The following is a 19,160-nucleotide window of genomic DNA, read 5'->3' as shown; positions in this document are numbered from 1 at the left end:
ATCTGATTTTCTCACCTCATTCCACCGAACCAGCTCACTAAAAAACGCATGGTGGGAAACAGGTTTCCATTGAAACGCTGGGGAATTTCATATTTTTTTCGTGTGAAAACACTCTATTTAGGTCTTTCCCACCGACATTCAATGGGAAATATCCACTGAACATTTTTCGGTGGAAAATTAAGTGGGAAAATAGGATTTTTTTTAGTAGTGTATGTTATGTGATTGTGCTACAAATTCTGATAAACATTTCCATGTATAAACATATGATGTGCCTACCTTTACATACATGTGAAATCATATTCTACTCTGCATTTTCAAATAACAATGATTATCACTGCTATTGAGGTGCTCATATTGTGTTTTCATGTTTGCATTTGTCTTCTCTATAACACAACCAGTCAAAATCTATATGTATTGAGTAGAGTGGTTTATGTTTTTGTGATAACAGAAACCCCAAGGGCCAATGTCCCACAGTTTGAAACTCGGTGTATAATTAATGAACCCGTCTCTCTACCTTTCTCCACTTACCAAGAGACATATAACTTTTTCCTTTTCGTTGTTTCAATTTTTTTTCCAAAACATTGTTTAGTTATACATTGGATTGATTTTTAGGTTAGTTTTGAAAGATGAATGAAATCTGGTCAATTTTTTTCCACTCGTAAAACTTCAACTTTTTTCAAGTGAAATGCATGTCCAAACACGATTTCAACTTTCAAATACCATGTTCAACTTCAACTTCGAAAACACTTTTTTCTAAGTTTCAACCAAATCTATGTCCAAACGCCTACTAAATACCGGATTTTTGTATGCAGTAATGTTCGAACCCATGACATGCCCCTAACCACAGTCCCACATGACTAGTGTGATCTATATCTTTGTGCTTTAGTAGAAAAACTCTTAGGATCTGGTTCGAGATAACCGCTTGTTTCAGCCTGTCTTGAGGCTTACATATGATTAAGATTGATTACCCTCTATCAAAATGAATGTGAATTCTTCGATGCTGTAAATATTCCACGAAATAGCTCAAATGCCAATTTAACAAATACAAGTCTACAATTGAAAAATGATAGGCACTTGTATGAATTGTCCACAATTGAACTAGCTCAATGCGCCCCTTCACGTGTGGGCTTATTCTTCATCTTGAGCCAAACACGTAGAAATTCCTTTTGATAATGGGGTGGCAGTTTGACTCGAGCCCAGTATGTCTGCCTGCCCTAGTATATCGAACTGTGTGACCATAAGCTTTTTAGAGAGAGCACATTTTTTAGTTACTATAGCATTTCCTAGGTTCAGGTTTATTAATGGCGAAATACATTGTAAATGTATAACGTATTTTGTATTTTATGTTTGTTATATCCAGTTGAGTAGGTGACACAAATTTCATTCATTTAACATGTAAAGTGTCCTAGATAGAGGAAGAAGTAGAAACTAAGATACACAGTCGACAATTATTTGTCTATTCTCCAGACTTTGAATTCAATTCATTTGATTTCTTTGTTCAAAAAGGTACTTTTTTACTTGCTCTGTTGGATTTAAGTGCACTAAATAGTTCGTCATCTCAAATCTCTTTGTATGTTTGTGTTACTTCTAATCTTTTGCATCATATCCATCTTCCTTATTGTTATTCTTCATTTTGCTTATATCTCTAGTTTCCATGTGCTGATCAACAACTGTTGAGAATATAATTAATTAAACAAAAGCATGCATTTCTCTAACAGCTTAAGCTTCTAGATGAGATGGTCACCCTCTTCATCAAAAAACTCTGTATATCGATACAAATGTATCTACTAGTCTTCGATGCCACCATTTGAACCTTTTATGTTCTGCTTAGGCATAATAAACAATTGACTTTGACTGTGTTCTTTTAATAGCATTGTCATGTATTTGGCGTGATTAATGTTTTTTTTTTTTTTTTTCTCTCTTTATTAAGAAGTTGCAATGTACGCAGTACCCGAAGCTATTGTTGAGGTCACGGACGAGAATTCTGTGCCTGGACCAGTAAACAAGGTATCATACAAGAACATTCTTTTTTTAATTGAACATAGTAACTTATTAGAGTACCTTTTGGAAATGTGCAACAACCCCTGTTTCTTCTTCTTTGTTTACTTGATAAGGAAATGGATGGATAAACCACGCGGTGGAAACGCCAGACGATGGTTGGAGGAGGATGAGCTGATCCTCCTTGACATTTTACATAAGGGGAAACATGTTTCCAAGTCTGATATCATCCTGGCACAAGCTTGGAGAGACATTATCCATGAGTTTTGGGCTAGGACAAGCGACCGCAAAAGGTATGATGAGCAATGCATCAAACGGCAATATCACAGACTTAAAAAGAATTGGGCGGATTTCAAAGAACTACTCTCGCCATGCTTGGGATATGAACGAGACCAGGAAACTGATAAAATTGTTGCTCCTACTGACGTTTGGGCAAATCATGTGGCAGTAAGTTTCTATCATTAACTAGTAAGTGCAGACGAGGTGCCAGGATAATAAAAAGAAATAAACACATGAAGAAACCTAAGGGATTTAACACCTATTATATATACACAAGAATAGATTTTAACCTTGAAGGACCGGTTGACACCCCTAGCTGCTTTGGCTCTATTTTTTCATAGAACTCATCGTAAGTTACAATTTGCTAGTTACCATGATTTAATTACATTATGTTCGAATTGAAGGGGTCTAATTGTTTATTCAAAAATTTAGTTTTCTTGTTTATGTTTTTCTCATTTTTGTTCAATAGAATTTGATCAAGAATTAGATCGAATCGTATAATACTTCTGTTGGATCGTGTGTTTACTTCTGAACCAAAATTCTTGCAAATCGAACCATATTAGCCCAAAACGGATCTAACTGATTGAATGTACTCCCTAATTTGATGTCTGTCATAGTGATAAGTTTGTATTAAAGACAATGGCACCTGTAACCTTCAAATTATGGATCCGCTTCTGTATATAGTGTAATTTTCCTGTGAAGGGATTATTCGGATTCAGATGAACCCCCTCGCGCCCCCTAGCTCCGCTCCTTAGTGCAGTTATGAACCAACTTGTTACACCAACTGGTTGTTTTCCGTCTACAGAGATTCAGTGATTACAAGAGGTGCGAATATCATGGCCTAAAACATTTTGACAAACTGGATGAGATGTTTGGGCAGAAAGAAGAACATAACAATGATGACTTGCCAATGTCTAGGCATGGTAAAAACATTGCAACTAGTTACACACCATACAGTGCAAAAATCTTAGACCACGTCAAGCAATATCTTCAGAGGAAAAGGGAACATAAGGAATCATTGCCGCTGCCTGAGCTGTTGGACAGCTTTTATTCAGAAAAGGTCGTGGTTACTCAAGTCAAGTAATGCATATTTTTGAACAGTTTCAAGGTGAAAAGATGCAATTTGGGAAGGTAGTAGAACAACTTTTGGACCGAGGAATGCGTGTAACGTTCATGGATATGACGGATGAAAATCAAGCAGCTTGGTGTAGAAGTTTGGGGAAAATGTGAAGGTATCAGCCTCACTTGTACTAATTGTATGGCTTGTTCTGTGTTGGTATTAGATTGAACGCTGGATACTTATTAATTGTTCGACTTGTATTGAATATTATGAACATATATTGTATATTTGACATGTACTAATAGTTGGAGTTCATGTTTGAGACTGAATTATATTCATCTAAAGTTGTCTTTCAAGTTTCAACTATGATGATTTTCATGGTTGTCTTCATACTCTGTTGTTTCAGATTAACTAAAAAATATCTAGTTTTCTAGACTCTCTGCTTCTGTTATACAACTTGTATATCGGAAAGATATATTGCCTACTTTTTTGTATGAATATCAATTAAAAGCATCCAAAGGTGTAGTCTAGTGATAAATAGAGTGGGAGGACAATCACGAGGCCACATGTTCAAATCTTAGCGGAGGCTAAAATCACGTGATTTTCTATTTGTTTAAGTCTTGATGGATAGAGTTATCCGATATCTAGTTCGAAGACCATCGACATTAAAAAAACAGAAAAGGGCAAAAACGGCCCTTAACTAGTGAAAATAAAGCAATTATGCCCTTGTTTGTTTTTTGGCACAAAAAACTACATTTACTGTTAGTGATCAAGTGGAGCAGATATGCCCCTGAACTTTTGGAAACAAAGCAATTATACCATCCGTTTGCTTTTTGGCACAAAAGTACCTTTACCGTTAATCAAGTGGAGTAGATATGTCCCTCTCTATAACTATCAAATACACCATTGTTAAATATACATATATTCTTGTAAAAAATGTTACCACCTTTTCCACTCGTAATAAATGTACGGCTACCTCCAAAACCAAAACCAACATAGTTTTCATTTACGTTTGACCACTATGTTGAATTAATCCTTAAAACAAATATAAAAGAAGAGTCTCGTTAATCATGCAGCCACCTTTTTGCATAGACCTCCAAAATATATGCGTGATTGCATGGCGACAAACAGTCAAACATGTCATTTTTCAAAAATATTTAATTAATGAAACATCCCACCCCAAAATAGACGGATCATAATTTGAAGTTTATGGGTTCCTATGACGATCTCAAACTAATACTCCCTTCGGTCCAAAAATAATTGAGTTATTAGACTTGGACACATGGATTAAGGAATTCATTTACTCTTAAAAATTAAGAGAAGTATTGACTAAAATACCCTTAATTAAGAGGGGCTTTGAAACGATAACAAGCATCTGTTCATTGAATTAAGATTGTGTCAAGGGTAAGTTTGAAAAAAGAACAAAATACCTTCTCGATAGATTAAAATCTCAATTATTTTGGACCAACTTTTAGAGGATAAATCCTTAATTTTTTGGACCAGAGGGAGTTTATAATAACAACTGAGTTCACAATCAATTATTATTGATATTTAGTAGATAAAAAGTTATCGAGTTCACGTGAAACTGCAAATGACACTCTAGGTTCGACCCTGCAGCTCCCTTTTGTTTCCGTTTATATGATCCTTTTTTTCTATTTGTTTAAAATAAGATTATTCCTTTTAATTTTGGAAATGATGATATAACCTAAAACATTTTGTTCTAGGTTACTGATAAGTTTTTATAGTCATGTAGATGTTATGACATGTTTAAGTTCACAAGTTTCAAATAAATTTACGAAAAAAATACATAAATTAGCTACGAAGTACATCAATAATCTGTCCCTAACTAGCTCGTAGCTAAAACATGTTTTTGATAATCTGTCTTAAATATGGCCGACGTCGAATTTTTCCGTTTAGCAACAGAAATTCCATGTTGATATCTAACTTTTTATATTATATGACATATTTATGATCATAAGTTTTAGAGATCTTTCTTTCTTTTGTTAAATTTCATGCGGTCGAAACGCGATCAAATAAAATGAAACAAAGGTACAATAATATTAAACATTATTTTTTGGCCTCACCAATTCCAGCCAAAACCCCATTTGGCCTTGCAACCACCAGGATAATGATATATCAATTCAATTGTCAAATAACATGTGGGAATTAAAATCCTTCTTATTCTCTTCCTTCACCTGCCTACTTTGAAAAAAGTCTTCTCCTATTCTCCCTCTTCTTCCTTTTATATATCTTACTCTTTTATCCATCTTTTCTCTCACAGCACATTCAAAATTTATTTGCTAGGCAAAAGACTTTGTCTTCAAAAAAGCCTTCTCCCTTCTACATTCGAAGTTATTGAAATACCAACAATATTTTCTATGAAAAAAGAATTCGAGCAAATTTGTATTCCTTTCCGGTAGAACATTTTCCGAAATAGGAAAAACTACAAGCTAAGCACCATTAGCTAAGCCTCACTTTTGCAAGACCTTGGCATTCTCGCTTTTGTTATTGATAATTATTAGCGATACGAGTGTAGCAAGAAAAGAGACTATAGGTGAGACAATACTCATACATAACTGCTACTTCTGGGAGACATCTAATCGCACGTCGAATCAGTGGCTGATCCAGTAATCACATGCAGGTTTACGGGTTCGGCAAAACCTAGCTAGTGCTACAAACCTTTTTAATATCTATACACTCGAAAACTTATAAATACAGTTAGATATATATTTCGGAAACCACATAGCCCTCTCAATTCAAAAGCCACAACGTCTAAATTCTGAATTCTGCCTCTCGTGTTGATTGACTATGTCTCTGCAACCTCATGATAATCAACAAACCCTTATAGACGATGAAAAACATGTTGTAAATTCTACAGAGAGATTTTCCTATCATGATCCACCTGAATCTTTTTGCCTCTCTAAAGATTCAGAACGAGATTGGTTTGATCAAAATGCAGCCATGCAAAGAAAAACCTCAATGAAATTTGCATTTTCAGGCAAAGCCAATAATAAAAATTCCAAGATTTTATCTCACAATTCTGTCTCATCTTTAAACCAACAAAATCGAAATCCGTCACTTTTTTCCATTCCCAAGACTAGAAAATCTTTCTCGGCTGATGGACATCCACGTGTCAACAAGGCAGCGAAACCAAAATCCCGGTTCACTAGAAGCCGGTCTGAACCGGGGAAAAAGATGTTGAGGCAGGTGTCTGAACCGGGTTCACCAAAAGTGTCATGCACAGGTAGGGTCCGCCGGTCCAAGTCAAAGAAAGATACTAGTAGGACAATAAGAACCGGGTTTTGGAAAAAGGTTAGAGCGGTTCTTAAAATCCGGTCCGAAGAAAAAGGAGTGGCTGGTGTACGAACTGCTGAACCGGACCTGTCCGTGTCCGGTTCAGTAGTTCTGAAGCGATCTACGACTCGTCGATGGTCAGAGTAATAAATTGACTTGTTTTTGGCATGTTGAAATTTTTTATGATAAGAGATTATCTATATGTTTGAAAAATATTTAGTTGAACTTTTTTAAGTTTTTGGAGTTTGGCTTGTTATGCTACTTAGTGTTTTGTTGTTAATCATATAAAAGATGCTTATTCTCTTAGTAGGTGAAGGATTATATTATTAGTCATGTTGAATGAGTACTTCGTTTTTGGTTGTTATGCAAATTAAAACAACTCCATTTGGTCACCAGATTTTTATAACAAAAAGAGTAGTTAAAGAGTACATGAAATTAGGTTGACAAAGAGTAGTTAAAAGTTGAGTGGTTATTTTCACGTAACTTCCACTTTAGAAGATAAGTTTAAAATTCTGAAAATAAAAATCATTATGTCACTTGAAATACTCCTCAAATGAATTCTTATCCAATGAATATTGATATGCCCTTAATGACTAAGGACAATTTCGAGCCAAAATTGTAATTGCAAGGCATGGATGAGCCAATCTTCTAATACATAAAACATCACACAAGTTCAATAGTCCCAAATTCAACAGTAATCAAATGGATAAGTTGAGAAAGCAATATGGTGTTTGACAAATACTTCAGGTTATGCCATAAACCAGACACAGTTATGCCCATCTGGGAGGCAACATACCGATTTCTTCATTTATTTCATTTCCGCATCTATGACACAAGAATTGTATCGCTCTCGATGAAGCAAAATGAACTCTTTAACATTTTTCAAACGACGTCTTCTTCCTTGTGCGTATGAATAACACAGTCAGCTCTCGGGTACGAGATACAGGTAAGCAAATAACCCTTCTCCATTTGATCATCATCGAGAAATGCACCTTCAGATTGATCAACTGATCCAGAAACCAACTGGCCCGCACAAGTACAGCAAGAGCCAGCTCTGCATGAGTAAGGCAACTCCATTCCCGCTTCCTCTGCTGCATCGAGGATGTACTGATCATCGGCGACTTCAATTTCGTTCTCGTTACCATCAGGGCCGATAAACTTCACCTTGTACGCTGCCATTGCGGAGACTTTGAAGGAGGACGATGACGACTTCAAGCCAAATGCTTTAGAAATACTCTTTATGGAACCCAAAGAGGTTTGGGGCTTGGTAAAGGCGGAGGATCTAATTGATGGTGCAACTTTGAGCAAAGAACCTGAAGGAATGCTTATAGTCGACATACCTGCACCTACATAGAATTGTTTGATTAATTAAGGTAATTTAATCTGTCAACATTATAAACCAAAATCTAACAGAACTAAATAGCAAAGAAGCATGTGTTGTGTGGAAGCAGATGAACACAAAGTCCTAACAGCAAGCATCTTGAATTTCATTAGCATCAAACTATTCCCTGGATATGCCATGCACAGCAACGATAAAGCAAAGATCCTAGCTAGTGGTAAAAGCCCCACAGGCTTAGCATCATCTCATTAGAGGGCTCCACTTTAATTAGCATATGGCAATATGCAGAGATCAATCAAGTGTAAGCAGGTTAGTTTTCACACGTGTCGGCTGCAAGACGAACTTGATATTTAGTTTCTAAGTGCTGAATTTACGGAGATGATGAGAGTGTAGGGAAGTGGAAAAATAAGTGGTTTCCAGAACCCAACAGAACCAATTTATCTATGCTTTACAAACATAGTTAAGAAGAAAATAGTAGTATTTGCCTTCAAAACATCTTGGATCAGCATCCCCTTAACCCATCCCACGTTGTCTCTACTTTATAACATAATTTCAATTACCTAGAATTTCCCAGTAGCAGAGCAAAAGACCAGTTCAATAGCCACTCAACCTTATTATTTAGCACACTTGCGTATCCAGGGCAAGTGCGTCGGTCACACACACATTTCAAGTGCTTTTTTTCTTTTTCTTTTGATAAGTCACATATTTCACATGCAAAGGTTCAATTTATGAGGCCTGAGACATTAGGAGCTGTATCTTGGCCTGATTCAGGATATATTGACATCAAATCACGATTTTATTTTCACAAAGGGAAATTCATTTCATATGTTAAGGGAGAAAAGAAGCAACCAAATGCTGTTTATCCCCTCTTTGGTTTAGTAAGACTTAGATCTTTATCAAATACGAGAAGTAAGTTTGTCTACCACACAGACAGACACAAATGAGTCCTAAACTTCCCCATGCTTAGTTCCAAGTATATTCTCAAATTTTTCCTTTTGGAATTCAGAAATTTTCTTTTAATGTTTGAAACTTTGAATCAGGGTCTTCCCAACTACAATTTTTAAAACTTAAATAATTGTTGATAGAAAAAAAAAATGCAACAATCTAATTTTTTTTTTCTTTTAAAACATCATGTTGCTTACACTCTGATTCTCAATTCATAAATAACTATCAAATGGTATTCAACTTACAAGAATCAAAGTTATGATACCTGTTGATTTTCTTTTAACGTGCAGTTTTTCTTTTACTGGAAGCTGCCTAGTTACCCCCCCCCCCCCCCCCCCCCCAAAAAAAAAAAAAAACAATGAATTGAAAAGTTTAAATTAGAAAAAGCATAAACGTTTGGATAAAGTACTGTTTAAAAGGGTAAGCTTGAAAAGTACTAGCATATTTTTCTTTGCACAATATAGACATAAACCTACTCAATACTCATAAAAAGTAGGCCAAGGCTCCCAGAATCTAAATCCTAACAAGTTTAGCCAATTTCCTCAAACAACACACCAGGGCCAAGATTCAAACAAACTTCAAAACATCCCTTTGAGTTTTAGGCAACAATTAATAAGCCAAGGATAATTCATCATTTACACGAAGAAAGAAGATAAGGTAGCAAAAGGAAGAAAAATCTTATCTTTTCTCCCTTGTAGGAATTTCACAGCGGTTTATGCATGAATATGGTTAATAGGAACAAAAGTAAATATTTAAAGACCAGAATTTCACGTCTTTTTATGTTGTGCATGAATAATGATTACTAGTATGAACATAAGCACTCTTTTTACTTTAATTTTGTATCTGTGATGAAACACACTAATTCTTAGTGCGGAACTGCGGATGGGACACACTACAGCCTACTTTGTGCATTTTCTGCAATCAGACTTGTATAGGAACACCGTTGGGCAAAATTGTGAACAGAGCTCGGAGGTTTCAAACATTCAAACTTATGCAATCACCGCATACGAACAAAAACGCACTCACGAATTCACACACGCATAGTGCTAAAAGATATAGACTTGGATCCGACTCAACTCTAAAAGTTAGCTCAACATATAAGGAATATCCAAGACAACATAAAGATACTATATAGCCCATACTAGCAAACTCTAACATCCTCACACGCCTAAGGTTAGACATTTGGAGCATGGATAACAACAGCAAAACCAGAATTTTCACTAAGGGGATTCAAAACACATAGTAAACACGCAAAGAAGCCAAGAGGAGTCAACATATACTATATACATAAAGAACAATTTTAATCTTGTCTAATTTTCTGGTGAACGGGAATTAGACGAACCCCCTTGCACCCCCTAGCTCCGCCCCTATGGATAACATAACATGGGGCCCACATTTGGTAACTCAACATAACGGACAAGTCACATCAGGTTACAAAAAAAAATGAACCTTGAATCTAACTCAACCCTAATCATTCAAAGATTGTATAAAGAGGCTATAACTCATACATTCACAACCAATGTACTCAAAAAAATCATAAAAGGGTGGTGAGTGTAGCATTATTCTTCATCAAGTTATTTAACACCCTGGATCTGTCTCTCTAAAATAAAAGCATACAACAAAATTGATTTGGTCCAAGAAACAACCATTTTCTCTTGAAAAAAAAAAACACCCATATACAAAAACAACAAAATAAAACAACCCCACAACCAGAGATCAACTGAATCATAAGATTCCACAAAAAAATCTCCCAATAATCAATACATAAATCAGCAAAGAACAGTAAAGGGAACATACCAAAGTGAAAAATATGAACTTTTAATCAATTAGTTAACTTTCAGTGCCTCAAAAAGCTCCTCTTTTGGTCTTTTGGAAATCTTTGTAAATTCAGATACAGAAAAAGAACTTTTGTTAAACTGCTGTATAGTGGCAAACAAGTGGAAGAAAGTCAAAAAAAAAAAAAAAAAAAAAAAAAAAAAAAACAAAGGAGCTGTCGTGGTCACGTGATCTAAGTGGGGCTATGGGCTCCACTGCACTTGACTTACATCTTTGGGCCTTTCCACACCTGCATGAGTCCAATGTTAGAGGAAGGATTTGCACCAGGTAGCCTATTTAAGCAGGAAATTACACCCAATTTGCATGATTGTCCTTCAAAGGCGCTGGTCTTTAATTTTTGTCTTTCGCTTAAAAAGGTGATCGAAGGTATCCCGAGATTCTGGGTTAGAATCCCCGTTCAGTAAAAAAAATAAAAATTGCAAGGCATAAGTTCATATGAAACTATGTCTATTCGCTATGTCAGGGGCGGACACACATGGGGCTAAGGGTGTCATCCGACACGGCTTCGTCAGAAAATTTTATTAAATATACATGTATACAAGATAATAACCCAACAGTGTGATGAAGAATAGATCCGAGAAAGAGACTTTCATTTCCAGTCTCCTATTTATTTATTTTTATTGAATTTTATATTTTCTAAAAGGAAAAATAGTGGATTATCTCTTTTTCTAACAGATAAAAGAATCTAAAAAAATACATAGATTAAATAAACTGACACCAATTCGTAACAAGCGTTCTTTAGTTCAGTTGGTATGTGTTTAAAATCTCGCATTTGTGGTTCCAGGTTCGAACCTGGCTTACAACTTGCGTTTTAATTTTTTAGTCTCTCTCTCCTTCTCCTGCTTTGGGTTCCAACTTCAACGAACCACTGATCTTTTGCCAAAATAAGGAGCAGCTGAAACATTTTATAACATTGATAATACTTATTTGAATCATTGTAGAATTGAGAATATTCAGGAAAATTAAGTCCTAACTTAAACAAAATTATTCATTCTTGTCTATCATTGCAAGTTTCTCTTAGTAGTTTTTTTCTTCTTCTTTTTAATTGGAATTTTTTTAAAGATATTTGACATTTTATTTTCTTTGTGGACTGAATTTTATGATATTTAAAGTTTATCTAAAATGATATTTTAATTTATAGTTTAACTTAAATTTCATTGAGATATATTATTATAAAGCTTCGAAAACTAAGTTAGAATACAAAATTTATCTAACGTGGAAGACAGGGTCAATGAGTCGAAGTAGCATCGATTAAGTGAGTTGTTTGGCACCTTATATTGAAAAAGATGTATTTAGTATTAATTAATTCTAATGAGGCTATTAATAATATTTTTCAAAAGAAGAAAACGACAAGGAGCGTTGTAGTAATGAATTGTGTTTTTTAAATATGATGTTGATAAGGAGTTGTTCACTTCTTTAAATGTCGACACCGCTTATGAAATATCTTGCGCACGCCACTGCGCTATGTAGTTACATAGAAACTATGCCGGACACGGCAAAGTCTTCAATGAAACTACATAGAACTTATGCCTATAAGCATAGTTGTGAAATTAAGGTAGAAGTTCATTTCCACAAACCTTTGCCGGACAAGGCATAGGTTCTATGTACTCCGCCTGAATATAGAAACCTATGCCTTACGAAATTATTATTATTTTCGACTCTGTTGGGGATCGAACCTAGAATCTCTGGTGCAAAAAAGGGTACTTTAGCCCATGAATTTTCATTAAATGAGAAGTAGGGCCAAAAATTAAAGACCAGCGAATTGGGCCAAAAATTAAAGACCAGTCCGTTTGAAGGGAAATCCACGCAATTTTTTGATAATTTGTTCTGAAAGTGAGTGGTCTTGAACTTTTGACCACCTCCGCTTGTCCCATGGAAAACTTTCAAGGCCAAAAGTTAAAACTTGTTAAATTAGAAGTTTTGTCTACGGGAAACGGGGTCAAAAGTTAAAGAGTCACCCACCTCCTAGGGGACAATTCTCACGGTTGTCCCTATTTTGGGGTGGTCTTTAATTTTTGTCCTTCGCCTAAAAAAGTGATCGAAAATACCCCGAGATTCTGGGTTCGAACCCCAACTCAAATAAAAAAAAAATCGCAAGGCAAAGGTTATCCCTTAAAAGGCAGAACTTAGTTATATAACTTTTGCCTTAAGGCATAACTAACTTTCGCGAAACTTTGCTTTGCGATTTTTTTTTTAACTGAGCTGGGGTTTGAACCAAGAACCTCGGGATATTTTCAACCACTTTTTTAGGCTCAGGAAAAAAAATTAAAGACTAGCAATTTGAGGGGCAAAAATTGGACAAAAATTAAAGACCAGTGCCTTTGAAGGACAATCCGTGCAAAAGAGACCCTCCAAGGTCAGGTATTGGGTTGTGTTTTAAATTGGTCCAGGTTTTAAGTAGTTTTTTAACTTTTTTTTCTTAATATTAAATATTGTCTCGTCATTAAATCTCACCGGAAAATAAAAAATCTGGTAAAGATGGCCATTGAAGCTAAGTAGGTAAAGTAAAGTAGCTTTTAAAAGACAAAATATAAATTCAGGACTTTGATGGTCAATTACTCAAAATTGAGGGACCATTTGAGCAATCAACTTCTTTGACGTGATACTACTGTCCGTAAATAAATATTGTCTCTATTTTCTTTATGAAGTTACAAGCAATTTATTCACGATCCAACAAAGCCTCATATATTGCTGATTAATTTTTTTTACCTACTTTAGGGAGTCTTTATATTCATAGAACTTTAGAGATGGTTTTTCATAAAAAGTCATATTCTTTCACGAATAGATATATTCATTCAATTTAAGACCCAAAATATTATAAACTAATTCTACCTCCATAATGCATATTTAATTCTAGTAATTTTCCACAAAGTGGTGATGAATTCATGACTTATGCAACATCTTTTTTATATTCTGAAAAGCCGCTTGATCCATAAAATTAGGAAAGAAATCAAGAATTATACAGAATAAAATTGTTAACACCAGCCAGTTCATACCAGAGCTAACCTGTCATTTGTTTAATCTATTCAATAACCTATATTCGTAATGGTGTACACCAGCACTAACCTGTAAATTTTTGTCTTTTTTGGTTAAGCAAATAGATTAAATTTAGTGGACCAGTTCTCAGTTTTGAATTTATGAATTCGGTGTTCTAAAAAAGGCAGTTTAATTTTTAGGTTCTGAATAAATTATTTATACATGATATTTAAACACAAATAAAAAAACAAAGATTTTAGGAGTAAACTTTTAAGTTATATACATTATACGCTGACAATTTAAAGAATCTTTACAGTATCAGTGAAATTCAATCGGTGATAGCTGGATAGTACCATTTTAATTACGTTTATCGAGAGATTTACCAGTAATTACATGATAAGTGACATGATTATATAGTAATATTTCTTAAACCGTCAATATACATAACTCAAAATTCAGTAATATATATATAGATGGGAAGATGCTCTAAATGGTGTTGGTTTAAGACTTGAAAGCACAATGGCATCATCATCAGTTGTTTCTTTGATTTCCAAAAAGATCATCAAACCCTCTATTCAAACTCCTATTCCTCTTAGATCTCACAAACTTTCCTTCCTTGATCAAGTTTTTGATATGTCTATTCCTTTTGCATTTTTCTACCCGAAAAGGGGCAATGACAAGTCTTCTGAACCTAGCCACGTGTCTCACCTACTTGAGAAATCTCTTTCTAAAACTCTTTCGTATTATTATCCTTACGCGGGAAGGATAAAGGGTGATCGCTCTGTTGATTGTAACGACATGGGAGTTGATGTCTCCAACGTTTGTGTCCATTGTCCCATGTCGGAAATTCTTAAACGCCCTTACACCAATGGTGAAAACGTAGCTTTTCCCCAACGTCTACCTTGGAACCACACGGACGAAGGAAATTTAGTTGTGGCTCAGGTTAGCTATTTTGATTGTGGAGGAATAGCCATTGGTGGATGCTTATCACACAAGATCGGGGATGCATGCACTATCAGCAATTTCTTCTACAATTGGGGGGTTTTGAATCGTGACAAAAGTGTAACATTATCTCCTCGCTTTGTAGGAGAATCCATTTACCCCCAATCTAATGATCCTTCTATTGTTTCAACTATCAAGCCAGAAGAACCAGGATATCTAGGGAAAAGGTTTGTGTTCCCTTCCGCTAAAATAAATGCCCTCAAAGCCAAATTTTCCTTTGATTCAGGAGTTCAGAATCCAACTCGCACTGAAGTTGTGAGCACGCTAATTTACAAACATGCTATAGCTGCAAGAACCACGAATTTTGGTTCGTTTAAACCATCTTCTTTGTTTCAAGTTTCATACATGCGCGAAAGGCTCAACCCGCCTCTTTCACAAGATGCATCCGGAAACATTGTGTCCGGCTTCTCTGTGGAAACAACTAACGAAAGAGAAGTAAATTGTTCTAGACTAGTAAGTGAATTGAGGAATGAGAAGGAGAAACTTGATCAGGACAAAGCGAGGGCTATAGAAAATGCATTTATCTCTGAAGTAGTTGATTTGCTTGAAAAAGGAAAAACCCCATTCAATAGCGACGTGCTTGACTATTATTTTTGTCTAAGTTTGAACGCGTTCCCTCTCTATAAGACGGACTTTGGTTGGGGGAAGCCAGCTAGAGTGAGCCTCGCGACGGGCCCCTTCAATAGGTGGTTTCATCTGATGGATAATCAAAGCGGAGGTGGCGTTGAAGCTATAGTCATGCTCGGCGAACAAGACATGTCTATATTTGAAAGAGATCCCGAGCTTCTGGAGTTTGCTATTCCAGTTCCAAATCATTAATACTCTTTTTCAACTTCAACTCCAGATACTCTTTTTTTTGGGACTTCGACAAACTATTGTCCAAAGGCCTAATCCTAAGGGTCATTTGGTCCTGCTAATTCTTATTATGTTTATGCTGTGAAGTTCCTTCAACTTGTGCCCTGTGCTAAAATGAATTGTGATTCATTTCCAGGTTGCATGAGGTATCAGTAGCTGTTAATGATGCAGATTAGTAACCATTTTCAAGTGTCATGTTCCATTTTTACTTAATTTTCTTCTTTTCTTAAATAAATCGGCAGGAATCTTTAGAAACCCCACCCCCTGCCAACTCATGTTTTTCTTTTTCTAAAAATTCTTGGAGGGAAAAGAGCTGAGACAAGTGTGGGCGTCAGTTGTTGGGGCAGATTCAGGATTTGAACTTTATGGTTCGAGTTCGAATTTTACTACTAACTTATTTGATTTAGTGGATATGAGATCAATTATTTGTACTTATTTAGCAATTTTTTAAAATTATATACAAGGTAATTCGAGCCAAAATTACTGAATTCTGATGAAACAATAAGGTACCACCCTCTACATCCGTCCTGATTGGCCACCTACTTATTGTCTTACTAGTGTCTGGACACGTGCGTTGCACGTGTATTCCATAATTTGACCTTATAAAATTTATTATCCACACAAAGTAAATTTTTTGCTATATATTGGAAATCTTTTGATAAATGAGTATAATTAAAGTAGACAACAATTTGTTTTCGTTTCTTATCTCTAGGACTTTGATTCAGGTAGAAGTATTACTTTTACTTTAGTTCTTTCTTTTACTATTAGTGGAACCGAAATTTTTACTAAGAAAATCCAAAATATAAAGAAGTTGACACATGAAGAAAGTTTTAGATGAAGGGGTGTCAATTAAGTCCCCTTAGATGTAAGATTAATTCAGTTGTTCCTCTTTTTAGTCATTGCTTAAACAAGGTCCAGAGTTAGAGAATTCACCTTCTTGTGATTGTTGACTATTACGTCTAATTACCTCTGTGGCTACAACAACTGAAAAAAAAAAAAAGAAACAAAGAGAGCACTACTTCCTACTAAAAACAATAGAGATTATTTCCTAGCCAAAATTTGCATAGATCAAAATATATTTCATCAATATAACTTGGAAAATATAATTAAGAAGAAGAGAAACTATAGAATAAGCAAAAACATTCACAAAAAGCATATTAATAAAGAATAAATCTACCTGATGTGAGGTGTGTAGATTATTTTTTGTGTGGCAAATAATGAACATGTATGATACATTAAAAGAATAATAATTTTACTAAAAGAAGAATTCATTAATTAACTTGAATATTTTCTATAATGCAAGGTCACAAATAACATAAAAAATAATCCTATCAAAAAATAATAATACTTGTGATCTATTGGAGGTTGGCTGAAGTAAGCCAAGCTAAAAAACTAATGGATTTCTGATAGAACCAGGAGAAATAGGATAATGTGATAACATAATCTTCTTTTAGTTACTGTACCCATATGGATCATGAGACTGGGAATTCAGAGGCGGAGCCAGGATCCAAAGTTCATGGGTTCGGGGTTCAAATTCTTTAAAGTTATTGGGTTCTTAATTAATTATTTGTACATATTTGACAAAAATTTTAATACAAATATATGATTCGGACAAAAGCTATTGCGTTCGGCTGAACCCGCACCCAAAGGGCTGGCTCCGCCCTTGACTGGGATGGAGGCTTGGCCCATCCAAAACTCCCATCACTTGAAACATTGCTACATATATGTACAAATACAACTATATCTACACATCTGAAATGAGGAAACAGACTACTTATAAAACACAACATACAAAGAAGAGCAAATATGTGCTGAATGCCTGATGCATGTAATCCAGAATACGTTAAGGCTGTGAAGGCATATGTTTTCAAGTTAAGCTCGGTTTGATAATATTTATAGCCAAGAAAATTAAACTTAAAACTGACCTAGAAATCTGTAAAGCCCCCTTGAAAGTCCAAGCATCACCATCCTTTAATATGTATTTAAAGGGAAATTATGAATTTATTATGAGCGCTTTTAACATTTTTATACGTTGAATTTTTTGGAACTCTAAGCATCAGCAAATAGTTGATCCAATTACACGTATCTAAGCCACTTTCTTGTGTTTAAAGGGGTAATTAGTATTTTGTATATTTGTTAATTTAGATAATTACTCCAATTTATTCCAATCCTTATTCTAGTAATTAAATTAAGTTTAAAGGGTAAAGATGTCGTTCAACATTTCATGGACATTTTAGTAATTTAACTTTTTATGCTACCACTTTTAGAATAGTCTGATATGATATGATGATAGATAGATTATTTAGTTTATTAATTATTAATAAAAGATTTTTTTTCTTCAAGAATAAATTATACCTGCATATGAATCTGGTCTATATTACTGAATCATTCAACGTAACTTTTCAAATTTTTAACCTTATGAGAGTAACTAAGAAAATTAATGCATTAATTGTTGAAAGAACAAATATTATAAATAGTGTTTAAGTGAAGGGTAAAATGGTTTTATTTTAACTTTTGAAAGATATTACTGTAATCTAACTTTTAACTATGGAGCTTCCCACTTTTAATAATATATATGATTCAGGGCAAAAAAGTGAATGGAGGAACAAATCAAGCTCAATTCAAACAACTCAAGAAAGCATTATAAATATTTTATCTTCCCATTAGGTCTTGTGTGGCTCATTAAATATTTTATTTCTTGCTTAAAGTTTTGAGCACATGGGTTTATTCTATTGAGTATTTGAACCATTCGCTGAGCTTTTTTGACTTCTTAATTCTTGCATTGCTTGTTTTATTCCACTTTATTATTATCTTGTCAACAAAGAAAATGTTTGTTTTATTTTTTCAATAATCTACTAGCTGGTCTGCATGTGAGGTGAAAAAAGAAAATGCTTGCTAGATTAGTGCTGTTATGCAAGAAACATCCTTTGCTTTTCATTGTTCCATCTAAAAGGATGTTCTTTGGTACCCCTCAGAAAAATTTCCCTGTGATTTGGCTTATGTTCATTCATTCCAAATTTGGTTATCTCTCTATCTCATTCTTGGAGCATATTTAATCTAAAAGGTGCAATCGTTTTTTCTTTCTATTGTGGGTTATTGATAGATTGTGGTATTTAGTGGAAATAGTTGAATTCTTCCAATTCTTGCATTGCTCTCGCAACTAGAAACAAAGGTTTTTCCCACCTCATTTCCATCGAACAATCTCACTGAGAAAACGCATGATGAGAAATATGTTCCCATTGAAATGCTGGAAAACTTCGTAAGTTTTCTGTGTGAAAACTCTACTATTTAGGTTTTTCCCACCGACATTCAATGGGAAATAGCCACTGAAATTTTTTCAATAGAAATCAATGGGAAAATAGTGATTTAGAACTGTAGGATTTAGCTGCAACTTCTGTTTTGTTCTGGGATTGAATGATGGAATATTCTTGGGATTTTGAAATGTCATTACAGAGTTTTTTGTTTATATTGGTGTTGGAATTTTCTTGTGTTTCTGGATTTAATCCTGCAGATAATTACTTAATAGACTGTGCATCCTCAAAAGATACTAATGTTGGTAATAGGATTTTTTTAGCT

The 19,160-nt window shown here is 34.7% G+C and overlaps 4 protein-coding genes across 5 annotated transcripts; 3 read left to right on the top strand and 1 right to left on the bottom strand.

Annotated features, from left to right (window-relative positions):
* Window positions 1-1,671: 1,671 nt before the first annotated feature.
* On the top strand, window positions 1,672-3,613 carry LOC132642179 (uncharacterized). Its single transcript, XM_060359442.1, has 3 exons — window positions 1,672-2,007; window positions 2,115-2,445; window positions 3,083-3,613. Exons 2-3 carry the CDS (start codon window positions 2,122-2,124, stop codon window positions 3,359-3,361), a joined length of 603 nt encoding a protein of 200 aa, XP_060215425.1. The 5' UTR covers window positions 1,672-2,007; window positions 2,115-2,121; the 3' UTR covers window positions 3,362-3,613.
* A 1,928-nt stretch (window positions 3,614-5,541) lies between these two features.
* LOC132642178 (uncharacterized) lies at window positions 5,542-6,948 on the top strand. Its single transcript, XM_060359441.1, has one exon. It carries the CDS (start codon window positions 6,146-6,148, stop codon window positions 6,776-6,778), a length of 633 nt encoding a protein of 210 aa, XP_060215424.1. The 5' UTR covers window positions 5,542-6,145; the 3' UTR covers window positions 6,779-6,948.
* Window positions 6,949-7,180: 232 nt separating this feature from the next.
* LOC132640110 (ferredoxin, root R-B2-like) lies at window positions 7,181-10,868 on the bottom strand. Of its 2 annotated transcripts, none has more exons than XM_060356546.1 (2): window positions 10,713-10,868; window positions 7,181-7,977 (listed from the first exon to the last, which is right to left on the bottom strand). In XM_060356546.1, exon 2 carries the CDS (start codon window positions 7,967-7,969, stop codon window positions 7,514-7,516), a length of 456 nt encoding a protein of 151 aa, XP_060212529.1. In that variant the 5' UTR covers window positions 7,970-7,977; window positions 10,713-10,868; the 3' UTR covers window positions 7,181-7,513. The 2 variants fall into 2 exon arrangements, with proteins under 2 accessions (XP_060212529.1, XP_060212530.1); XM_060356547.1 differs by having other exon boundaries at window positions 7,181-7,971; window positions 10,713-10,863.
* Window positions 10,869-14,246: 3,378 nt separating this feature from the next.
* Window positions 14,247-15,548, top strand: LOC132642122 (acyltransferase Pun1-like). The gene has a single exon (XM_060359391.1). The coding sequence runs from the start codon at window positions 14,247-14,249 to the stop codon at window positions 15,546-15,548; it is 1,302 nt and encodes a 433-aa protein (XP_060215374.1).
* Window positions 15,549-19,160: the final 3,612 nt, after the last annotated feature.

Source organism: Lycium barbarum, chromosome 5 (genome assembly GCF_019175385.1).
Source record: "Lycium barbarum isolate Lr01 chromosome 5, ASM1917538v2, whole genome shotgun sequence".
Lineage (NCBI taxonomy): Eukaryota > Viridiplantae > Streptophyta > Magnoliopsida > Solanales > Solanaceae > Lycium > Lycium barbarum.
This window is presented reverse-complemented; position numbering and strand designations above follow the sequence as displayed.

Excerpts from the sequence above, each read along its gene's own strand:
- LOC132642179 (XM_060359442.1), top strand. The coding sequence starts at position 2,122 with ATGGATAAACCACGCGGTGGAAACGCCAGACGATGGTTGGAGGAGGAT. Across the intron at positions 2,446-3,082 it reads TTTGGGCAAATCATGTGGCA|AGATTCAGTGATTACAAGAG; the intron begins GTAAGTTTCTAT and ends TTCCGTCTACAG.
- LOC132642178 (XM_060359441.1), top strand. The coding sequence starts at position 6,146 with ATGTCTCTGCAACCTCATGATAATCAACAAACCCTTATAGACGATGAA.
- LOC132640110 (XM_060356546.1), bottom strand. The coding sequence starts at position 7,969 with ATGTCGACTATAAGCATTCCTTCAGGTTCTTTGCTCAAAGTTGCACCA.
- LOC132642122 (XM_060359391.1), top strand. The coding sequence starts at position 14,247 with ATGGCATCATCATCAGTTGTTTCTTTGATTTCCAAAAAGATCATCAAA.